The sequence below is a fragment of the Belonocnema kinseyi genome, chromosome 6 (assembly GCF_010883055.1).
Source record: "Belonocnema kinseyi isolate 2016_QV_RU_SX_M_011 chromosome 6, B_treatae_v1, whole genome shotgun sequence".
Lineage (NCBI taxonomy): Eukaryota > Metazoa > Arthropoda > Insecta > Hymenoptera > Cynipidae > Belonocnema > Belonocnema kinseyi.
The window spans coordinates 100,551,856-100,574,403 of record NC_046662.1 but is presented as its reverse complement, the minus strand read 5'-3'; the positions used below and the strand labels follow the sequence as shown (position 1 = coordinate 100,574,403).

Sequence of the window (22,548 nt, the reverse complement as noted above, 5' to 3'; positions counted from 1 at the left end):
AAATTAAAATTCGAAATTTTTTTCTAAAGCCTCCAGGGGACTTCGTTTTCGCACGAAAAAATTTTATGTGCCCTTATTGCATCCGGACCCACAATTGTAAACTATATTAAATCGATTGAAATGCCAGAAAATCCCTCAAAATGACTAAAAATCTCTTGAACTCATAAAAATGATTTTAAAGTCTTTACAATCTCTTGAAAATTCTTGTACCTTTTGAAATTACTTAAAATCTTTTAAAGTTCATTTATAAACTTTAATATTTTTTAATTCAAAAGAATGGTTAAATCCCGTTAAATTCTTTTGAAATTCATTAAAATCCTTGTAAACACTTGAAAATATTTTGTAATTACACAATAATACATAAACTCTTTTGAAATTCCTTGACATTTTTTAAAATCAGTTTAAATAATTTGGAATCTTTAAAAAGTAAATGTTACATCCAAATCATTGGTATATATTTATAACCATCGGTGATCTTATTAAGAGTGTTTACAAGTCAACTGTAATCAACGTCTGTTTTTTGGAGAATAACGTAGAAATAACAATCATCGCTGAACGAATCCATTTGAAATCAGCAGGTACCTACACCTGAAATCGCAGAATTCCTCGAGAAGGAAATATGTTCTGTTTGAGAGGAAATTATTTATTTTTCAATGTTTCTAAAATTTGAAGAAAATTGGTTGAATTTGCAAAAGTTTAATTAGCAATTTAAAAATTATTAGTTTTCAGTATAATGAAATTCATTCTTTTATTTTATAAAAATTCTCCTTATTAGCTTGAAGATCAAATAATAATTTTGTTCTATAACAACAATTTTAAATGCTAGAATTTCAGAGGCTTCAACTTTGAATATATCAATTTAGCTTTCAATAAAAAATTGTCAAATCTTGATCGCTTTCAATTTATAAAACGGGCCGACAAATTTTAAAGCCAGAGACCAGACCTAACATTTTCGAAGGATTTTTATGCGCTGAACCCGATTCCGAGCTCAAAATTGCTCTTGTACGTCAGGTTTTCAAGATATCCTAATCTAAAAGTGCAAAAACGAGTTTTTAGCTGTTTTGAGGTTATGTAACCGAACAATAAAAATGTCTACCACAAAGCTAATATGGAATTTGAAAGTACTAATCTTCCCCTTTCAAACCTACTTGGATTTATTGAGATATCTTTATTTTTCACAAAAATATTGTAATTTGACAATTCTTATTTCAGCGTTTTAACCCATTAACGCTGAGGTATTCAGATTTATACAACGCATTCTCTATTGCTGACGGTACGATATTTTTTTTCAAAATATTATCTCAGGGGTTTTCGAGAGTGCCCTTTCTATTGCCGGTGTCAGTTTTTTGTTATAACCCCTGCAAGATGCAATATGGCGGTCACAATTTAGGGCTTTCAAAAAGAACAAAGGATCCCGCACAAAATACCGACAAAAAAGCGTGCAGTCGTTTGGAACCAAACTTCGCACGTTGATAAAACAAAAGAAGTCGGACTGCGCGGAGTGCTGCTGCGCACTCTGTGTGCATTCAAATGTTCACATTCGCTGTATGTGCACGCCGTTCTACGGCGCAGACAGTCTTCCATCCCTAGCTGGCTCACTGAGCTGGCGACGCTTTTATAACGTGTTATGCGTAGGTGATGAAATTCGTTTTTTGCTACAAATCTTTCCGTGTTAGAGATCACTTTTAATTCGCGGGCTAACGGCTGGATGCGTAGGTAATAAAATTCTTTTTGTATTTGAAATCTGTCTAGCGGTTACATTTCGTGTCGATCGTGATTTTTGTATATAGTGAGTTTTAGAATTTCCACGGTACTGTTAATTATAATAAAAAAAATGAGTTCAAGAACTCCTTGCGCTAAGAAAGTTAATACATTTTGTCACGTTTGTGGAAAGTATGAAACAGAGAAATACCGTCGATCAATTAATGATTCGATAAAAACGTCATACTTCAACTATTATGGGACTTCAATGAAAAATTTGGATAAACCGTGGGTACGAACCTCAATTTGTCATGCTTGTAGATTAAATTTGTCAAATTGGGAAGATGAAAGTACCAAGACGTAAACTCTTATTCAACCACCTGTTTGGCGTGAGCTCAACGATCATGATACTGATTGTTACATTTGCTTATGCAAAACAGGAGGTTTTTCTAAAAAGTATTATGAGAAGATCGTTTACCTTGATGTAAAAAGTGTTACACCAGCCAAGATTGTTATTAGAAATTTATCTAAAAACAAAAGTGACCGATCAACTCACGAATCAGTGGATACTGACGATCCTCATGCAACTGAAGATTCTTCTTGGGAAGAATCAGATGATGAAAATCCTAAATCTTTTGACCAAGACGGATTAGACGATTTTATACGTGACCTTGATCTTCCAAAAGATAAAGCTAGGCTTTGTGCTTCAAGACTCATAAGAGAGGAAACTATTGTTACCCGGCACTAGAATAACTACGAGGGTAGTTCAATAAGTCCTTAGAATGAAGCATAAAAACAATTTTTTTTGGGTAAATTTTTTTTTATTTTTCAACATAATCTCCTTGGAGCTCTATACACTTGGTCAATCGCTTTTCAAGTTTTTTTAATCCTTCAGAAAAGCGCGTTTTCGGAAGTTCCTCAAAATAAGCACTTACAGAGGCAATGACGTCTTCGTTGTCTGGAAATCTCTGTCCACCGAACCATTTTTTCAAGTTTGGAAATAAGAAAAAGTCACTGGGGGCTAAATCTGGTGAATACGGTGGGTGTTCGACCAATTCGAATTTTAGTTCTTTAATTTTAGCCATTGAAACGAAGCATGTGTGAACTCGGGCGTTGTCGCGATGAAAGAGAATTTTTTTTCTCGCCAAATGTGGTCGTTTTTTTTAAATTTCTTATTTCAGCTGCTCTAATAATTATGCATAATATTCACCAGTGATTGTTTTTCCCTTTTCCAAGTAGTCAATAAGTATAATTCCACGTGCATCCCAAAAAACTGTAGCCATAACCTTACCAGCTGACTTTACGGTCTTTGCCTTCTTTGGAGCTGGTTCGCCTGTGGAAATCCACTGTTTGGATTGTTCCTTTGTCTCAGGAGTGTAATGGTGTATCCATGCTTCATCCACAGTCACAAATCGACGAAAAAATTCCTCACGATTTCGACTTATGCGCGCCAAAAGAGCCTCAGAGGCGACCACTCTATTGCGTTTATTCTCAGCTGAGAGCAAACGTGGCACCCATCTTGCCGATAGCTTTTTGATGCCTAATTTTTCATGTAGAATTGAAACAACTGCACCTATAGATATCCTTGTGGCCTCAGCTAACTCACGAACTTTTAATCTTCTATCCTTCAACACCATATCGTGGATTTTATTGATGATTTCGGGAGTACTTGCTTCTACGGGCCTTCCTGAACGTGGTTCGTCACTTATTGATGTACGACCACGCTTAAATTCATTTACCCAGTTATAAACCGTTGCTAAAGCAGGGGCAGATGTGCCATGAACTGAGTCCAATTCAATTTTTTTGATTTTAATTGGTTATAAAAACACGTAAACTAAGAAGATGTGGACTGTGACTGTACCATATATCTAGTCGGGAGTGGTGCTGACTGAAAACAGATGATTTGGAGCGATTCGCGCGCCATCTATTGGTCATTCTAAGGACTTATTGAACTACCCTCGTATTTACAGAAAAAGAGAAAAAAAGTTAATCAAGTACGTTTCAATGGACAGTTGGATTGTGTATTCTAGTGATATCGAAGGACTCATTAATTTATATAAAATTAACTTATATACGCCAGAGGATTGGCGTCTTTTCATAGATTCGTCTACAGAAAGTCTCAAAGCAGTATTATTACATAATGGAAATAAGTACGCTGCAATTCCAGTAGGTCACTCAACTACACTGAAAGAATCTTATGATACTTTTCAATTACTCCTGATAAAAATAAAATACAATGTCTATAATTGGCTTATTTGTGGTGACTTCAAAATGATAAATCTTATAATAGGATTACAATAAGAAAACATTAAATACCCTTGTTTTCTTTGGCTTTGGAACAGTCGTGCAAGGGATGAACATTGGATAACGGAAAAATGGCTAGACAGATTAGAGTGGACAGTTAATCAATATAATGTTGTTTATGAAAGTCTTGTTGACAGAAAGATAGTATTATTGCCACTACTCCATATAAAACAAGGGTTAATGAAGCAGTTTGTGAAAGCCCTAAACACCGAAAGAGAATGTTTCAATTATATCTGATCTACATTTCCGCATTTAAGTGATGCAAAAGTTAAGGAAGGTATTTTTGTTGGGCCTGATATAAGAAAACTTATCAAGGATGATGACTTTATTAAAACCATGACATCTATTGAAAAAGATGCATGGTTAAGTTTCAAAGATGTTGTACAGAAAGTTTTAGGGAACAATCAAGATCTAAAGTTCAGAACTATTGTATCTAGTATGTTAAAGAATTTTAAAAAATTAGGTTGTGTGATGAGTATGAAATTACATTTTCTCAAATCTCATTTGCCTTGACTGACTGGGCGATTCAAAGTCTTGCCTTGACTGACTGGGCAATACAAAGTTTTGCCTTTATTGGCTGGGCAATTCAAAGTCTTTCCTTGATTGGCTGGGCAATCTAAAGTCTTTCCTTGATTGGCTGGAAAATATTAAGTACTTCCTTGCGTGGCTGGACGATTCAAAGTCTTGCCTTGACTGACTGGGCAATTCAAAGTCTTGTCTTGACTGGCTGGGCGATACAAAGTCTTGCCTTTATTGACTGGGTAATTCAAAGTCTTTCCTTGATTGGCTGGGCAATCTAAAGTCTTTCCTTGATTGGCTGGGGAATCTAAAGTCTTGCCTTAATTGGCTGCAAAATGTTAAGTACTTCCTTGCGCAGCTGGACAATCCCAAGTCTTACCTTAACTGAATGGGCAATCGTAAGTCTTGCCTTGACTGACTGGGCGATTTAAAGTCTTGCTTTGACTGGCTGGGCGATACAAAGTCTTGCCTTGATTGGCTGGGCAATCTAAAGTCTTGCCTTAATTGGCTGAAAAATATGAAGTGCATCCTTGCGTAGCTGGACAATCCCAAGTCTTGCCTTATCTGAATTGGCAACCGTAAGTCTTACTTTGCCTGGCTGGACGATTCAAAGTCTTGTCTTGACTATCTGCACGATAAAAAGTCTTGCCTTTATTGGCTGGAAAATCCAAAGGCTTGCCATAATTGGCTGGGAAATCTAAAGTCTTGCTTTAATTGTCTGGAAAATATTAAGTACTTTCTTGCTTAGCTGGACAACCCCAAGGCCAGCCTTAAGTGGCTGGAAAATATTAAGTCTTGCCTTAGTAAGCTGGAAAATCCTAAGTAAATTTACAATATTAAATGAATCATAATAGTAAAATTTTTTTAAAAGCCCTGTTTTCCATATTAGCTCTTCTAGAAGTTATAACAAAAAACTGAGCCAGTTGAAAAGAAACCCCCGAAACCCCCTCAGATAACATTTTCAAGGGACAATGACATACCATCTCGACGTTACTGGGTTAATACGCTAAATTGAAAATTTTCATTTCAAGGTTAGCCGACTTGTAGTGTGGAATTCAATTATTTCACGAAATGTAAACGACTAAATTCGCTGTTCCCAGGGTTAGGTGGATTAGCCTGCATATGATTTGGTAGGGGTGATTTCTGGGTTTAGATGGATTAGCAGGTAGGTGGGTTAACCCACTTTTGGCATGGAACTTCATTATTCCAATAAAAATATGCAACTAAACTTATTGTTTCCAGAGTCAGGTGGGTTAGCCTGCTTGTCGCTTGTTAGGGGTGGTTTCTACCCCTAGTAAACGGCTTCCGTAGAAATGAAAAGACACGGGTTCCATGTTTTTTATTGTTTTATTGATGTGCAAAGTTTGGTTCCAAACGACTGTACGCTTTTTTGTTGGTATTTTGTGCGGGATCCTTTGTTCTTTTTTAGAGTCCTAAATTGTGGTCACCATATTGGATCTTCTAGGGGTTATAACATAAAACTGACACCGGCAATAGAAAGGGCAACCTCGAAAACCCCTGAGATAATATTTTGAAGAAAAAATATCGTACCGTCAGCAACAGAGAATGTGTTGTATAAATCTGAACACCTCAGCGTTAATGAGTTAAAACGCTAAAATAAAAAATTTCAAATTACAATATTTTGGTGAAAAATAAAGATATCCTAATAAATCCAAGTAGGTTTGAATGGGGAAGATTACTACTTTCAAAATTCATATTAGCTTTGTGGTAGGCATCAAAATCCTTCGGAAATGTTTGGTCTGCTTTCTGGCTTTTATCAAATCTTGTCGGTCTGTGTAATTGTTCAAATTAAAAAGTTTGCAATTTTTAATTATTTAATTTTTAATGCTTTTAAGTATAAATAATTTCCAATGATCTTATCATAAAATATTTAATTTTTGAGGTTTTAATATTGCCCTATTTTCTAAATTTTTAATTTGAAATCATTCAATTTCGTGATTGTTCAATTCAAACGAAAATTGCGTGAAAGGAAAATATATTTCTTCAGAATCTGTGGTAACTAATTTAGAGTTATTTTTTGTGATACAGAAAAAACTCAATCCAACAGATTTGCATCTTTCTTACCTTTATCTTTTGATGTTTCTTCTCGTGTGTTTGATACCTTTTCTCTTGATAATATTTATTAATCAAAATCAATTTAACTGTTGCTTTCACGAACTGTGATGATGGATTTTTAGAGAAAACAACAAAGTATTTGTGACGAGGGCGCAGACGTCGAGGCAACGACGCCACATATTTTGTGCGTGAAACTTTAAGAGCGTTAAGAGAAAATTTAAAAATTCTACGGAGAATATGGAGCTTTAAAGGACACATAAGTAAAACTCAAAACTATAGAGGCATGACCTTCAATGTAGGGCCTAAAGCTTACACAGAAGCAAAATAAAATGAAAATATCTTTAGGAGTGGCTACGTAGGAGCTAGTAGAATAAACAGCCGTAAGGTAGGGACAATACTTCCACTTGAAGCTTCAAAGTAGAGCCTATATTTAGACTCGGGTAAATACATAAAATATGCACACGATTGATAGAGTGAAGCATATTACTTAAACAATTGTTGAACAACCAATAGTTGAAAAAACTAGAAAAATGCTGAAATACGGTCGCAGTACATTTTCCAGTACATACAGGGCCTTCAGATTGGAAATGATAAAACTTTCATGGTCATAACTCCTGACCTTCATGAGCTAAAATATTGTATTTTTTTATTTCACGTAGAATTTGGTCCTTTATAATTTTTTAAACATTTTTCTGTAGCATATGTACGAAACGAGCAGTTTAAAAAAATATTTTATGGCTCAAAATAGAAAAAAAACTATGTTTTTTAAAAGAGTCATAACTCTTTATCTATGTAGACCAGAAGATTATAATTTTGTAGATTTACGCAGAATTTCCTGCCTTGAAACTTTTTCTCTTGCACCACTTGTGTAGCTTCACGGAGAAATGCAGTATTTTGAAAAAATGGAACATGAGTAATTTTCCTTAAAAAATAGGTCAAAAGCATTCACCTTTGTGAGACTATTACTTATGACCTATGAGAGCTAAATCATTTTATTTTTTTATAATGACTCGAAATTGCGTCTAATTCAATATAACATTGGATTTTGTTTGGAAAAATTAATAGGCTCCAGAGTACAGATACAAACTTCAGAATTGGGTTTTTTCGCCTCTTTTTTCCAAAAAATGCGGTTTTTTCAAAGGACCATAACTCGGCACCTAATTAAGATAGAAGGTTTTTTTGCCCTAACATTGTTTAGAATTTCCTCTAGTTTGACATTGGTGTTGAACATTTTTCTCTGAAATGCAATGGGTCGGGTCAATCTACGCAAACACAATTTTTGGAACTTTTTTCAACAATATCTCAGGGGCGTACTGATGTCATTTCTAGCAGACTAAGAATTCTAATCAGGAGTCCTTAATAAACTGTTTTCGAAAAAAACGCGCATTACCTATTTATTGCGGTGTAAAAGTTTCAGACGCCTGAACTATACGTGCATAATTTCTCATAATTCTTTCATCTTGAGATTATTCACCTCCTAGCATTCCAAACACCCAGTCTTAATTCGTCGCTTAAAACCGGACCTTAACCGACCTGGAAACGAGAGAAACGTGATTTTTATGAATTGAGAAACCATTGTAGTCCAACTTCAATCTTGATAAACAAATTTTCAAAAGTATCTTAGTAGTTCTATAATACTTACACATCAACTCAGTTTTCATAATATAGACAACAAATTGTGTAAGACATTGAACTTATTTTCGTGTATTGAATCATGTAGTGAGTAGGCCAACAGATTTAATTACTTTATAGAAAAATAGCAAACATGGACTTTGACCCACTTGTAATTATAGGGATGTCAGGATAGATCGTTCGGGTTCGTAATCCTGAAAGGCCCTGTTCTAAATGTGCAATTATTGTACTACAAATATCTGAATTTAACTAGAGCATAATAGTTTACAGAGAATAAAACATATTTCTGAAGTTTGGAACTTACGCCCTTATGCCCGGGACCCCTCTTTCAATCATCTTTTATGATTTCATTAAGTTCAAATTAGAGCTAATGTATTTTAACACGCTTTATATTTTTAAAAAATGTTTCCTAAAATATTACAGAGCTCCACGATTAGCTTGAATCAATTATGAATAGTACTTGATATATTTTCTGCAGTTTTTAAGTACATTTTCGTTGAAGTCACTAGAAGTCGCCGATACCAAAATTATTTCAACCGGCATTCATGCATCCAATCTCGGAGACGATAATAACTTTACATAAGGAAAAATTTATTTTCGTCTCGGGGATTGGATAATGCATAATATTACACAACATTGTGCTGAAGAAGGCTCCTTTCGCGACATTGGAGCAGTTAAGAAATTCACCGTTTACAACGTGCGTGTCGAGAAAAAGCCTTTTACGATCTGGCCCATATATTATATTGTTCGAAAGAAAAGCCTATCATCTCTATGAATGTTATGACACAACTTCCTCGCCAATGAATCACATTAAGATAACTCATTCACTTTTTGTTTCAAATAATGATAATCTGTCACATAAGTTAGTAAAATTGCCAAATCGCGTCGGAATGCATATATATTTTAAATGCCTGATTAAAATTTGACATCGTTTATTTAAAACAAGGAATGCTGGTTAGGCCCTTCTCAGCACCTCTTTGCAAATTACCCTACGTAGGCCAATTTCTGCATGGGACAGAAGGTATGCACAAAACATATTCAGAAAAAAATGAAACATATGACAGATGTCAGATGACAGATGATGGTCAATAGACGATAGCAAATATACGACAGTCGATAAATAATAGTCTATAGATAATAGTCGAGGGATGATAGTCGATAGGCAACAGACGATGGACGATAGACGATTTTCGATGGACGATAATCTATCGACGATAGTCGATGGACGATAGACGATAGATTATAGGCGATACACGATAGGCGATACGCAATAAGCGATAGACGATGGAAAATAGACGATAGCTAATAGACGATATTCGATGGTCAATAGACGATTCAACATAAAAGATAGTCGATAGGTGATAAGCGATAGGCGATAGACTATAGTCAATAATTGATAGGCGACAGCCGATATACGATAGGCTATAGGCGGTACCTTGATGACAGATGAGAGATGATAGAAGATAGATGAGGGCATAGATTAGTTATTCGAGTTCATTAATTTCCATTATTTTTTAATTTCAATGTTAAAGTGTTTTTCAAATCATTATACATATAAGAAACCAATTTCTAATATTTTTAGAGATCGCTTTACTGTCTTGTGGGTATGTATCCTGTCTGATGAAACCAGTTACGAAACTGATCACTATCGTGCAATATTAGGGCAAGACTAATATACTAGTCAATAGTGTGAACACAATGAAAGATATTGGCCTAGTACCGTTTACACCTTAACAGAACCTGTTTTTAAATTTTAATATTTTTTCAAGACTTGAATTTCAATTTACATACATCTTTTCATCCAGCGGCCGCGAGCGTTAGTGATAATAAAAATCGCCTCTGGATATTTTCTTAGAGATATCGCCTGTCACTCCACAAGATTTTTAGTCGCTTGCTTACTGATGGTCTCAACAGTTTCTTACAATGCGAGAGGTGTTTAATAAAACTGGCTTCTGAGCTGCAGCCAATACCCTACTGATTTCTAAATGTTCAAGATGTTCAGTGCTTCTAGCGTGCACATTCCCTGTAGCCAAAATTACAATAGGATGAATAGAGGCATATTTCACATTCCTTTATATTGTTTTTACTTAAAGCCTTAGCTCGCCATACTGACGGATCTTGGTTCTATAGGTTGCCTGCAAATTTCGGTAAAGTGAACAAGCAATGTCGATGATGATGACCCTTTCATCTTTTTACATTTTCATCTCAATGAGAAGGTATTGCTTTTATGTGAAAAATGAGTTTTGCGGATTCCATCAAATGTCGCCGGTTACATTTGAACGAATAATCCGATTGGATGCCCGTTTCGTACACTTCATAATTGTGTAAAAAGAAAGGACATGCTCGTTAGTCAGCAATCTCCGACAAAAATAAAGAAAATTAGATCATTTTCTAAACTTTTCAGTCCATATTATTCAAGGTATTAAATTGTTATGTACGGCTGTTCGTAGTACTCAGCAAGCCGAAAAATTTGTCCTTATGGATTTTTCCGATACAAAGAAAATCGTCAAAGTTATAGAATTTACCATATTTAAAAACCCAATTAAAAATTAAAATTTTCAGCCAGACATCGCACGAAATAAAAAAAAACCAAGAGCAAAGAAATATTTCTTTTTGAAATGTATACAAGATATTAATAACAACTTTTCAAATTTTCTTGAACAATTGAAAAATAAAATTTTGATCTGGGTGCAAGTGTGGAGGACGTATAAGGTCAAACCACGTAGCGCAAGGGCACTACATTATTAAGCGTGAAGCACCAGATAAATAAGTATCGAGCGCTAAGCGCGGAAAACAAAAGACGCGCAACCCAGGCGCGCTAATACTGGCGATCGAATTAATTGACTCGGATTGACCCCATTAACTCGGTTCTAATGATCGGTCTGGATAGTAACATGGTAATATAAAATGTAATCTTTATTTTCTGAAACAAACATTGGAATTTAACCATAAAAAGGCATCCATCATGTTGAGTCCTAAGTTTGAGGCTAGTTGTTGATATAATGCGCACCACACCATTGTGCCTGTGCGTATATTTTCTTTGAGGAATTACGCGAAAACCATCAATAATGTTCTCTATAAATCCATTGTTAACTCTACACAATCGGCATCGGTTAAAGTCGTCATGATATAACGCGTGTTTTCAATAATTTCTGGTGCTGCCAACCCTGTCGGATGTCTTTTTATACCCTTCATATTTATCTAACGTTTTTGGGTGCTTACCGTAGATGGCTTTTTGTCTCCATTGCGTTTTTGATTCGTGTATAGTTTCCATCCTGATAATCAAGGCCTCCTCTAATGATAAGTTCCAGGGCGTTTCATCGAGATCCGCTTTATTTATGCTGTTGTAAAGCGCAACATCTCGCTTGCTGTAAAGAATAGTCTCGCAATTGTATAACTTGTGATATACACAGTTTGCTGACATCTACAAGGCCCCTTGCTATACCAGCGTATAGCTTTAGGTAATCTATATATACAAGATGGGTCACTTGATGAGCATCCTCATTATCATGTATTTGGAACCAATTAGATATGATATTTATTATTTTGATCAATGGGTTCAACGCTAAACAAAACTATAGTGCACTAAACGAGTCTCCTTGAAATATACCCATCAATGATGCATTTTTAGATTTAGTATATTTGTATGACTTCAATCAAATAGCCATGTGGTACAGAAGGACACGTTTGCTTGTAGTCATTGTATTTAATGTAGTTTCTTAAATGTTTACGAGCTTGCGTCATGAAAACAGCATCTATGGTTCTTAGATATTTAACTGCCCTGCAAGGTTTTACATTACATGCCATATCTGCAATGACAACTGTGAGTTATTCATAAATTGTTGGAAAACAGGTTATTGGTCTAAACTCAGATGGACTTTGAGCATCTGCTTTTTGAGGCACGTAGTACCTTAAAGCATTAAGCCTGGAATCAGATCTGGGCGTTCAACGATTTTCTAAAAAAAAACCTGCCAACGAAGGATGCACACTCGTCAGGTACTTGTAGCAGAAGTTGAGTGCCATATCCAGACCTGGAGCTTTCTTGTTAGTTGCCGTTTTTAGAAGCGTTGGAAAATCTGAAGTTGTGATGTTAGTTAACAATATTACAGGGTTATCACTTGCTCTTGCTTTCTCTAATTGGAACCACGCAGTCTCCAAATTGTTTCTGTTCGATTTATCCGAAACAGTCGACCAGTAATTAGTCATGTTATTCAAATGAGGGCCTTCGGTGTCTTGCTAGTCATTATACTTTATACTCAGTTTAAAATAGAACCTTCTTTCATCTACCTGAAAGGTTAGATTTTGGTGCCTTCTTGCTCTACTTTTCTTGTACCGATGCAGTCTAGCAGTAAGAACATCAACTCTCTGCCGTCGGAAATCTATAATCTGATCCAATATTGCTGGTGCCAATGACCCAATGTACCGATGTTCCTGGGGAAAAGACTGCTCGAATCAGTACTTCGTTGTCCACATCTTCCAAGGGAAGTTCATCAATAGGACGCTGCTGTTTAAATTCCAATTTATTGGCAGCTATTACAACAGCCGAAACCCATTTGCTTATTATTCTTGTAGCTAGCTCTGGGTACTTAAGTAAGAAGAGTCGATAGTGCTCTCTCCTTAAGCTTTGTCCACTTTCCTCTGACAAAAAAATAAAGGCGCATAATAACTCTTTTCATATGGCCTTCTTGGTTTTTGAACCTCTGCTTCTGCCTCTGATGGAGGTAGACCGTATGCCCAGGTGGGCACAAAATTTTGCGACGTCTTTACGACATCGTTACTACATCCTTACGACATCTTTACGACATCCTATGTCGTAAAGATGTAACGATGTCGTAAAGACGTCGCCAAACTTTGTGTCCACTAGGTGCCTTTGGATTATGTGGTGATGCTGGATAACCATAACGTTGCGCTAAAGCATCAATTGCCGCTGCTGGATCATCTGTCACGGTGCTCCTTAACTGATGTTCAGTGTCGACGTTCCTCTGCGCCCAATGAATCTTCATTTTAATCTCCGTTAAAAAAATTATTTCTGATGTCCCTCATTTTACCTATAAGTCTTCACATTAAAACCTTCTGTATGATAGGACACTTTGCAACACATTTTATCCTGTATGTATTTCCTGTTTCACGCTTGCTTTCAAACTTCGAACTTTAATACTAAAGACGCAACAATTCCATTTTCAATGTGTTATCTCACTTGATGCTCTCCCACGGTATTTCTGTTGAGATGATTGGCTGCCATTTTCTAACTTTAGCCAAAGCTTCCTTAGTAACCTGTTATTTATGTAGCCGCTACTGTTTTTAATTTTTTCAGCGTAAATATTGTCTTTATCAGCAGCCGTACTATGCCTTAAGTTCTTAATTATATACCTATGCCCTATAGCTACACCTATCATTAGTTTCTTCAAAGAGTCTCTCACATCATTTAGTATCCCGTTTGTATCTTATAGCATTCATGACTTTTTTCGATTAAAAGAAAATTATTAGAGTTGTAGCATTTTCAAAATTCAAAAGAACAAACTAAAATAAACATTTTAAGCCAAAACACGCATTGTACGAAAAAAGGCAAGAGAAGAAAAACTTTGATTTTTGAAAGCCCTGCAAGATCATTGGAAAACTAATAAATAAACAATATGTCCGCCATGTTGGATCCGCCATTTTGAACTTTGAAAATTTGATAGCAAATTTGCAACATCCATCTTTAAATCTGAATGAAAAATAATCCAGAAGTGTTGCAATTTTTTGCAGACTAATATTGAAAAAAACTTTCTGTAACATTTTTTGTTATTCAGGTATTAATGGGTTAACATTTAATAAAAACGTATAGTTGACTTTAATTCTCGTTTTTTTATTTTCTTAACTACGATAGACTGGTTTAGTTTTGTATTAATTAGTGTAGGCTACATGCTCATCTGATAATTGTTTGTTATAAACATAGAAAAGTTTTAGAGGCTTTATGTAAGACGAAAACTTGAAGTGTAGCGATTTGCCGCATCGCAGGATGAATCGCTACCACTGCCTATTACTTCAATACATTTATCAACGAGTTTCCTTTTTACAAAGATCTGTGGAATATTTTTTCTTGAGACCAGAAAGAACTCATATCAATGATATTATTTATATAGGTTTTTATAAACAATTATGTGAAGAGTGCTATATATTGTTTTTTGAAGAGAATACTTATTAGAGACTATAGTTATTACATGTTTCTAATGGAGTGTTTAACAATTACATAAGGATTTTTCGGGCAAAGTGTGTTTTTTGTCATGTCTTAAGTGAATATTTTCACGACTTAAAGACTAAAATATATATCTTGAGAGAACCTTTCTTGATTTTAAAAGGTATATTATTATCGGCTTGAGAGCGCAATACAATAACATAGACGAAATGATTTATTCCTTTAAAAATACGTACTAAATCTAATTCTACTTTTTGCAAATCAGCTTCTTTTGAACATACAAATTATGCATTATACTCGTAGAAGGAAGGAACCGCGAAAAGAGAGGCGTGCGTAGAAATGACGAAGGAGTGTAGGGTGATGTGTAAGAAGAACGAGCAGGAAAAGGCAACAGAGCTGGAAAAAGACTTGAGAAGTGTTAAGACAGAACGAGACGTGTGAAAGATATTTAATAGGGTTAGGAAACATAGGGTGGGGTAAGTGAGAAGATAGGGAGTAACGAATAGTGGGAATTTTTTAAAGATTCATTTCAGAGATCAGATACACGGTAGATAAATGAGAGGATTAGACAAACGAGGGAGTTAGATGGAGAGGAGCTCAATGCCGAGGAGATAGAGAAGCAGATAAGGAAGTTGAAAAAATCTAAGGCAGTAGGGCTGCGCGGGATAGAGATCGAAGCGTGGCTATTTGGCATAAAAGAAGTAAGGGAGAGGCTGAAGGGGGTAGTGAAAAAAGTATAAGGGAGGGATTACCAAGAGGGTGGAGGGAGAGGCTGATCGTACCACTCTATAAGAAAGGGGATAGGGAGAGGCAAGAAAATTATAGAGGAATTACGCTAATAAATACGGCGTACAAAATATACGCGATGGTGTTGGCAGATAGGCTGCAAAAGGTTGTTCAGGGTAAAGGAATATTGCCGGAGACGCAGGCGGGCTGTAGGGAGGGAAGGAGTACTACTGACATTATTTACGTCTTGCAGCACATGGTGGATAGGGAACTAACTAAAAAGGGTGGCGAGGTATACGCTTTTTTTAGATCTAAAAGGCGCGTTCCCTTCGGTGGACAGGGGGAGGTTGTGGGAGGCAATGGAAGAGAGGGCAGTGGAGAAAGACCTGATCGAGAAGCTAACGAAGGTATACGAGGAGAAGAAAGATAGGGTGCGAGGAGAGGAGCGAATTTCTGCGGGTTTCTAGATGGATAGGGGGTTGAGGCAAGGATGCCCGCTTAGCCTAACGCTTTTGGCAATTTTAATCGCGGATATGGAAATTGAGGTAGCGGCGGAGTCGTAGGAGGAGTTAGGGTGGGAGCAGTCAGGATATGGCCACTTGCATATTCAGATGACATAATGCTGCTAGTAAAGAGCGAAGAGGCTTTAAAGAACACGATAAAAAGGTTGAAAAGATACTTAGACAAAAATAGGTTAGAGTTAAATGTGGACAAGTCAAAGGTCATTGTGTTCAGGAAAAGAGGTGGGAGAGATAAGGGAGAGGAGTGAAAGTGGAAGAGAAAAACGGTAATAAGTGTTTCACTTCGCGAAGTGGAGGTATGTGGATGAAAGGTAATTGAGGGGGTAAATAGGATACATGAGAGGTATGTAAAGGAGGCACTGAGGCTGGCAAGGAATACGCCGAACTATTTTTTCAGGGGGGAGACAGGAAAAACGAGTTTAGGGATTATAACGGAGAGTCGAGCGTGTAAATATAACGAGAAATTTATGGAAGAGTGGGGAGGAAGTAAGCTGGTTAGGAAGTGTTGGTGGGAGAAGGAGAATAGACATAAGGGTGGAAAGATGGAGGTGGAAAGGCAAAGGTATTTTAGAATGAATGGATTGCAGATGGATAAAGTGAGAAGGATGCACGAGCAAGGAAGGAAGGTATATGAATTGGTTCACAAGAAAGGCATGGAGAAAGAGAAGGCAGAAGGAGAGGAGAGAATAAGAAAGTCAAGGTATAACGGGAACTATGTGTGGATTATACCAGAAGGGAAGGTTATGAATAGCAGAAAAAGGAGGCGTAAGAAAACTGTAAATATTGTAAATAGTATATTAGTATCAGGTGTTAGCCGCGGAGGCAGAGGCTGGCAATGCTAGGCATAGGAAGCGAGGAAGGCTAGGCTTTAAAAACAAGCGGATTAGATATAAGGTGTGGATGGATGTTAATTTTTAAGAGGTAGTTGTAAGAAAATTCTGTAAAAAATGTACTTGTGAGCAAGTTAATGTTTAAAGGCTACCAGAGCGAAAAATAAATAGATCTATCTACTAAAAACAAAATGGTGGCGCGTGCGCTGTCGCACAAGGAGGAATACAAAATGGTGGAAACTGGCGATATGTGTAATAACAGCTCCGACATCTCTTTTTTTCTCGTTTGTTTAAGGTTGCATTCGCGATCCAAAATGTATTTACATTTTGGATCGCGAATTCTTTTAAGAATGGGTCAGTGTCAGATTTCTTATTTAGTGCCTTTATATGCGATCATATATGCGATCATTTCAACCAGAATCTTATTTGCAATGTTCTTTTTATTGATATTTAGATGATTTAAAAAAGTACTGAATTCGAAATGTTTTAACGTACTTAAAATTAGGTTGTTTAAATACTAGTAGTTTATCGTAGAAAAGACCCCGCACAATTCACATTAAAATCTGGACCCGGTCAAATTGGCTTAAATTGCAATATAATATAGTTCAAAGCCTCCTGATCGAAAAATCCTAATGGCTGCTAGTCCAAAATATCAAAAGTTTTCGAGATAGGTGGGACGAAACGCGAAAAAAATGACCACAAGCGAATCTTATGTCCCGCTTGAAACTTGAAGATGAGCAGCACATCTTTCAATAAACTGTGATCAGCACAATCACTGACAATACTAGAAACACTTGTAAGACCAGTCTAGCTAATAGGGCAACAAAATGGCGCTATTCTGGTAATAATAGGCGAAATCATGGCGCTGTCCTGGCAATATAAATACTCTTGAAAATATTGATGGTGAAAGACAGTTAAGTAATGAAAACAAGACTGTAGATCAGTCCAGTTATCAAAGTCAAGGCATGTTATTAGTCCAGTCAGTTAAGACAAGACTATAAATCAGTCCAACCAACAAAGGCAAGACATGTTATCAGTGCAGTCGTTTAAGACAAGGCTATAGATTAATCCAACCAACAAAGGCAAGACATGTTATTAGTCCAGTCGGTTAAGACAAGACTATAAATCAGTCCAACGAACAAGGGCAAGCCATGTTATTAGTCTAGTCGGTTAAGACAATACTCTAAATCAGTTCAATCCAGAAAGGCAAGACATGTTATTAGTTATGTCGGTTAAGACAAGACTATAAAACAGTCCAACCAACAAAGGCAGGACATGTTATTAGTCCAGTCAGTTAAACTAAGATTAATAACATTTATTGCCTTTGTTAGTTAACTGACCTATAGTCTTGTATTAATTATCTGGACTACAAAATATCTTTGGTTATCTAGAATGTCTTTTGCCTTGATTATTTTAAAAAATCTTCACTTTGCCAGGGCAGTTCCATTACGTTGCCTTTAGTAGCTGGATTGGCTTTTTCTTTTATAATTGGACTAATGTACAGTCTTGTCTTCATCGACTGAACTGTCTTCCACTTTTAACATTTCGAACAGTATTAACATTGCGAGGACATCGCCATGATTTTGCCTATTATTACCAGGAAAGCTCCATGTTATTGCTCTTATTAGTTGGACTGGTCTTACCAGTGTTTCTAGTATTGTCAGTGATTGTGCTGGTCACAGTTTATTGAAAAATCTGCACCTTATCTTCAAGTTTCAAGCGGAACATTAGATTCGCTTGCGATCATATTTTTCGCGTTCAGCCCCACCTACCTCGAAAACTTTTAATTTTTGGTACTAGTACCCATTAGGATTTTTTGATCAGGAGGGTTTGAACTATATTATATTGCAAATTCAGCCAATTTGACCGTGGCCAATTTATACTTTATTTCAGAGTTAAAAAAAAGAGCTTTTGAACATGATTTTATGGCAACTTCATGCGATTTTATGGCTTATCAATTTCATTCTGAATTCCTTTATTAATACTATTTTTATTAAAAATATTACATTATAGGAAATAAAAATACGAGTGATCTTTGTAGCAAATGTACAAAAAATGTTGTAATATTCGCACAAGAGACGGCGTGAATTTATACGAAAAAAAAAAACAAAATGTTTTATATTTTCCAATATATATTGTGAATTTCTATCTATCTTTGCGTTAAAATTAACGTAATTCTTTATGTGCACTTTCAAAAAAGATAACTGGTATTTTTATGTCTTATGATTTTTGTCGGAAAATAACACTTTTATTGTAAATTTTATACTTTTATGGGATAACTCCTTTATTAATCAGTGTAAATATACAATAAATGGGTAATTCTCCGACAGAAATCATAGTAAAAATGTAAAAATGTCCCTATGACAATCTTTTATTTATATGGAACGTTCCTGGAACGGGAAAAAATCATGGCTATTCAGTTATTGTCATTCATTAAAAGGCGTCAATTACTTTAAACGGGCTCAGAGTGGCCCCAAAGGGATTTTCGGCGTCATCGATTACGAATCTGGAGTCATAATATAAGAATTCAAATTGGCGGATCCAATATAGTGGATCTTAGGCAACCTTCATATTTTGAGTAATTCAAGTTACTCTGATCGACTTGAAAATGATTGCTTAAGTGTTTTTGGTGTCGCTGATTACGAATTTAAAGTTAGAATATGAGTATTCAAAATGGCATATTCAATATGTCTCATATTGTCCAACATTTCTGGTTCAAATTACCCAAACTAGCCTGATCAGCTTGAAAATGATTACTCGAGGATTTCCATAAACACTGATCATGAATTAACAGTCAAAATATTGGATTTCAATATGGTGGACACCATATGGCAGCTGTCAATGGCAGAGGAGATTCTCATAAATAATTTACATAATGTCGGAGAACGTTATGTGCCTCGTACTGAACAATCGAAAGACAAACATCCAATTATCCAATTGTTTATCTTTCACAGAAATGAATAAATGTCCTCTCTGTATTTTGGTCACACTCGAAGCAAGGCAAAATAGTTTGTTGAACTTTCTTTTAGTTCTACTATATATTTTTTGGTGCAATGGAAGATTGGGATATGTTTGAATTTATTTCTCACATATTTGTAGAGATCTTGTGATGTTAATATTGCTTCATCCCCTGATTTGTCTTGAAGACAAGCACGTGTTGCTTCTGTTTTGAAGGTGGCTATGAGGGTTGTTTGCATAATGTACACTCTAACAGTATCATGAGGCATACAATCGGACAACAATACGAGGCTGAAGTGCTTTATTTCTCCACTTGATTTGTAATAGAAAACTGCAGGATGACTGTGCACTGATCATTATTGTAATCAAATGCTTGCGCAGCGTTTTGTACCACGTACTTGAAGTTTTCAGAGAAATCGAACTAAATTAATACTAACACACAGTTCGTCAACAAACTCACCTGCAGAAAGCCGTATCTTTTAAAGATTTCACATATTAGTCTACTGGAATACACTATAGATTACTTGATATGCTGTTTGTTCTTAAAGAACTTGATTCATTGTTCAGAAAATTTTTTATTTCCTCTACATGATTCACATACATTGAAGTAACAGACAGGCTTTGGGTTACTCAAGTTACAACTCTAATACTACCTCTACGATCTCTCACTGGATTTTGTGTATCTTTCGTCATATTCCAAATTAACAGCATCGACCATCGCATTGAAATTCTTATAAATTGTACATACACGAACGCTATGAGCCAACAATCAGGAGCTACTGTAAGGATAGTTAAGCAAAGGCGATCATTTTCCGACAGACTGGAAAATTTTTCTTTTAGTCAACTCAGGAGTTCTTCTAATTCCTTTTCCCTGGATAATCACTTCCTCTTGATTGGACATGATTCAGATCCTGCATCTGAATCTATTGCTTCTGCAGATATCAAACTATCCATATTTAAAGGCTTAGCGCATCTATATTGTCTAAATTTTAGCGTCGAAGAACCAGAATCATTTTAATTGGTTTCCATGGTTAAAAATAAGAATTTTTGGACCTATATTTCTATCAGCTTTCACAGTCTGACCGATACTACTGAAGCTGAAATCTGAATAAATATACTCGAAAACATAACGTATAAAAGGTTTACCGCAGTGTTGGCGAGTATAATTTAAATTTTCAAAATTATTTTACAAATATTTAGAGTGGACATCAAACATTAACAAGTACAGCAAATTATTTTTTTGCACTTTCTATTTAGCGCTATATCCACATTTTCATTTTCCTCCTTATTTTATTCAGGTCACTTACACCAGCCACCTCCCCACTGCTAATTTTTGAGTTTTTCTATAGCCCACTGAATTGCGCCCCAAATGCGCTCAAATGCGCCACCGATTAAATTTTTTGCGCCACAAAACTATAGGAGTTATGTCAGGTGTTATGGGGGACAGCGTAACGCTATACCCCCCCCCCCCCATTTGAAAAATCAAATTCATACCTATCATACCTATCTTTCATAACATCAAATGCGCAACCACCCAAAAAATGTTGCGCTAGCTAATTAACAAAGATATAAAATTTGGAGGGGGGGAGCAGAGTAACGCAGGTCTTAAATCTTTAACAGTGATGTGCAATATAAAGTTGAGGACATGGATTCGGTCGACTTCATATGCGCTCAAAATTTTACGAAGTGATGACCAACAAAATAAAAAGCTTGAAATCCGCATTGATGAAGGGAGTTTCCTATGGGGTTTCAAATGCGCTCATATGCGCCATCAAATTTTTTTGAAAATCTTTAAAATTGCTTAAGATATAGAGGTAACAAAATTTAACGATGTGATGACCAACCAAATTGAAAGTTTGCATTCCACATTGATGAAGCGAGTTTTCTATGGGGATTCAAATGCGCTTACATGCGCCATAAAACAACAATTTTGCGCCACATTGATAACCGAGATTTTAACGATTAAAGCGGAGGGAGGGCTGGGGTCATTTTTCTAAACTAATTGCCTTTTTTCAAATTCATCATACCTATCTTTCATAACTTCAAATGCGCTCAAATACGCCGCCTTTAAAAAATTTTGCGCTAGCTAATTAACAAAGATATCATATTTTGGAGGGGGCAGTTTAACGCAGGTATTAAATCCTCAAAAGTGATTTGCAATATAAAGTTGAAGACATGGATTCTTTCAACTTCAAAGGCGCTCATATGCGTCATAATTTTTTTCTGAAAATTTTGATAATTGCCCAAGATACAGAGGTAACAAGATATTACGAAGTGATGATCAACAAAATAAAAAGCTTGCAATCCGCATTGATGAAGGGAGTTTCCTATGGGGTTTCAAATGCGCTCATATGCGCTCTTTTCGAAACTAAAAAAACTATAATCAAACCCCCAATTAACACTTGCTACCGATAAATTACCCGATGATATCTCCACATAACCTGAATTGCAATATAAAAATTTATAATGATCTCTTCAGACAGAATTTCAAATGCGCTCATATGCGCCACTTCAAAATTTCCAAAAAAGAATAACCAACCCCCTCATTTTTAATTGTCATCTATCCATCACGCGATATCACCAAATAACTTTAATTGCGAAATAAAAATGTTTAATAATCTCTTCGTATATGATTTCAAATGCGCTCATATGCGCCACTTACAAAATTTACAAAAAGCCATAATAAACCCCCTCACTACCACTTGTTACGATCCACTATCCAATGATACCTCGAAGTAACTTAAATCGTAATATAAAAATTTATAATGATCTCTTTGTCTAAGATTTCAAAGGCGCTCATATGCGCCAGTTTCGAAATTGACATCAGACCATCATCAACCCCCTCATTACCATTTGTTACGTTCCACTATCCGATGATATCTCCAAATAAATAAAAATGCAATATAAAAATTTATAATGATCTCTTCAGACAGAATTTCAAATGCGCTCATATGCGCCACTTCAAAATTGCCAAAAAAGAATAACCAACCCCCTCATTTTCAATTGTCATCTATCCATCACGCGATATCACCAAATAACTTTAATTGCGAAATAAAAATGTTTAATAATCTCTTCGTATATGATTTCAAATGCGCTCATATGC

The 22,548-nt window shown here is 35.8% G+C and overlaps 1 protein-coding gene across 1 annotated transcript in view; it reads right to left on the bottom strand.

Annotated features, from left to right (window-relative positions):
• The window catches only part of LOC117175521 (C-C chemokine receptor type 3-like), a 135,360-nt gene extending 122,922 nt beyond the window's left edge, over nt 1–12,438 (bottom strand). The window contains exons 1-2 of the mRNA XM_033365228.1: nt 12,209–12,438; nt 11,421–11,600 (exon numbers count right to left, since the gene is read on the bottom strand). Coding sequence (XP_033221119.1) covers nt 11,421–11,600; nt 12,209–12,438 — 410 coding nt within the window. The remainder of the gene's footprint in view (nt 1–11,420; nt 11,601–12,208) is intronic.
• Nucleotides 12,439–22,548: the final 10,110 nt, after the last annotated feature.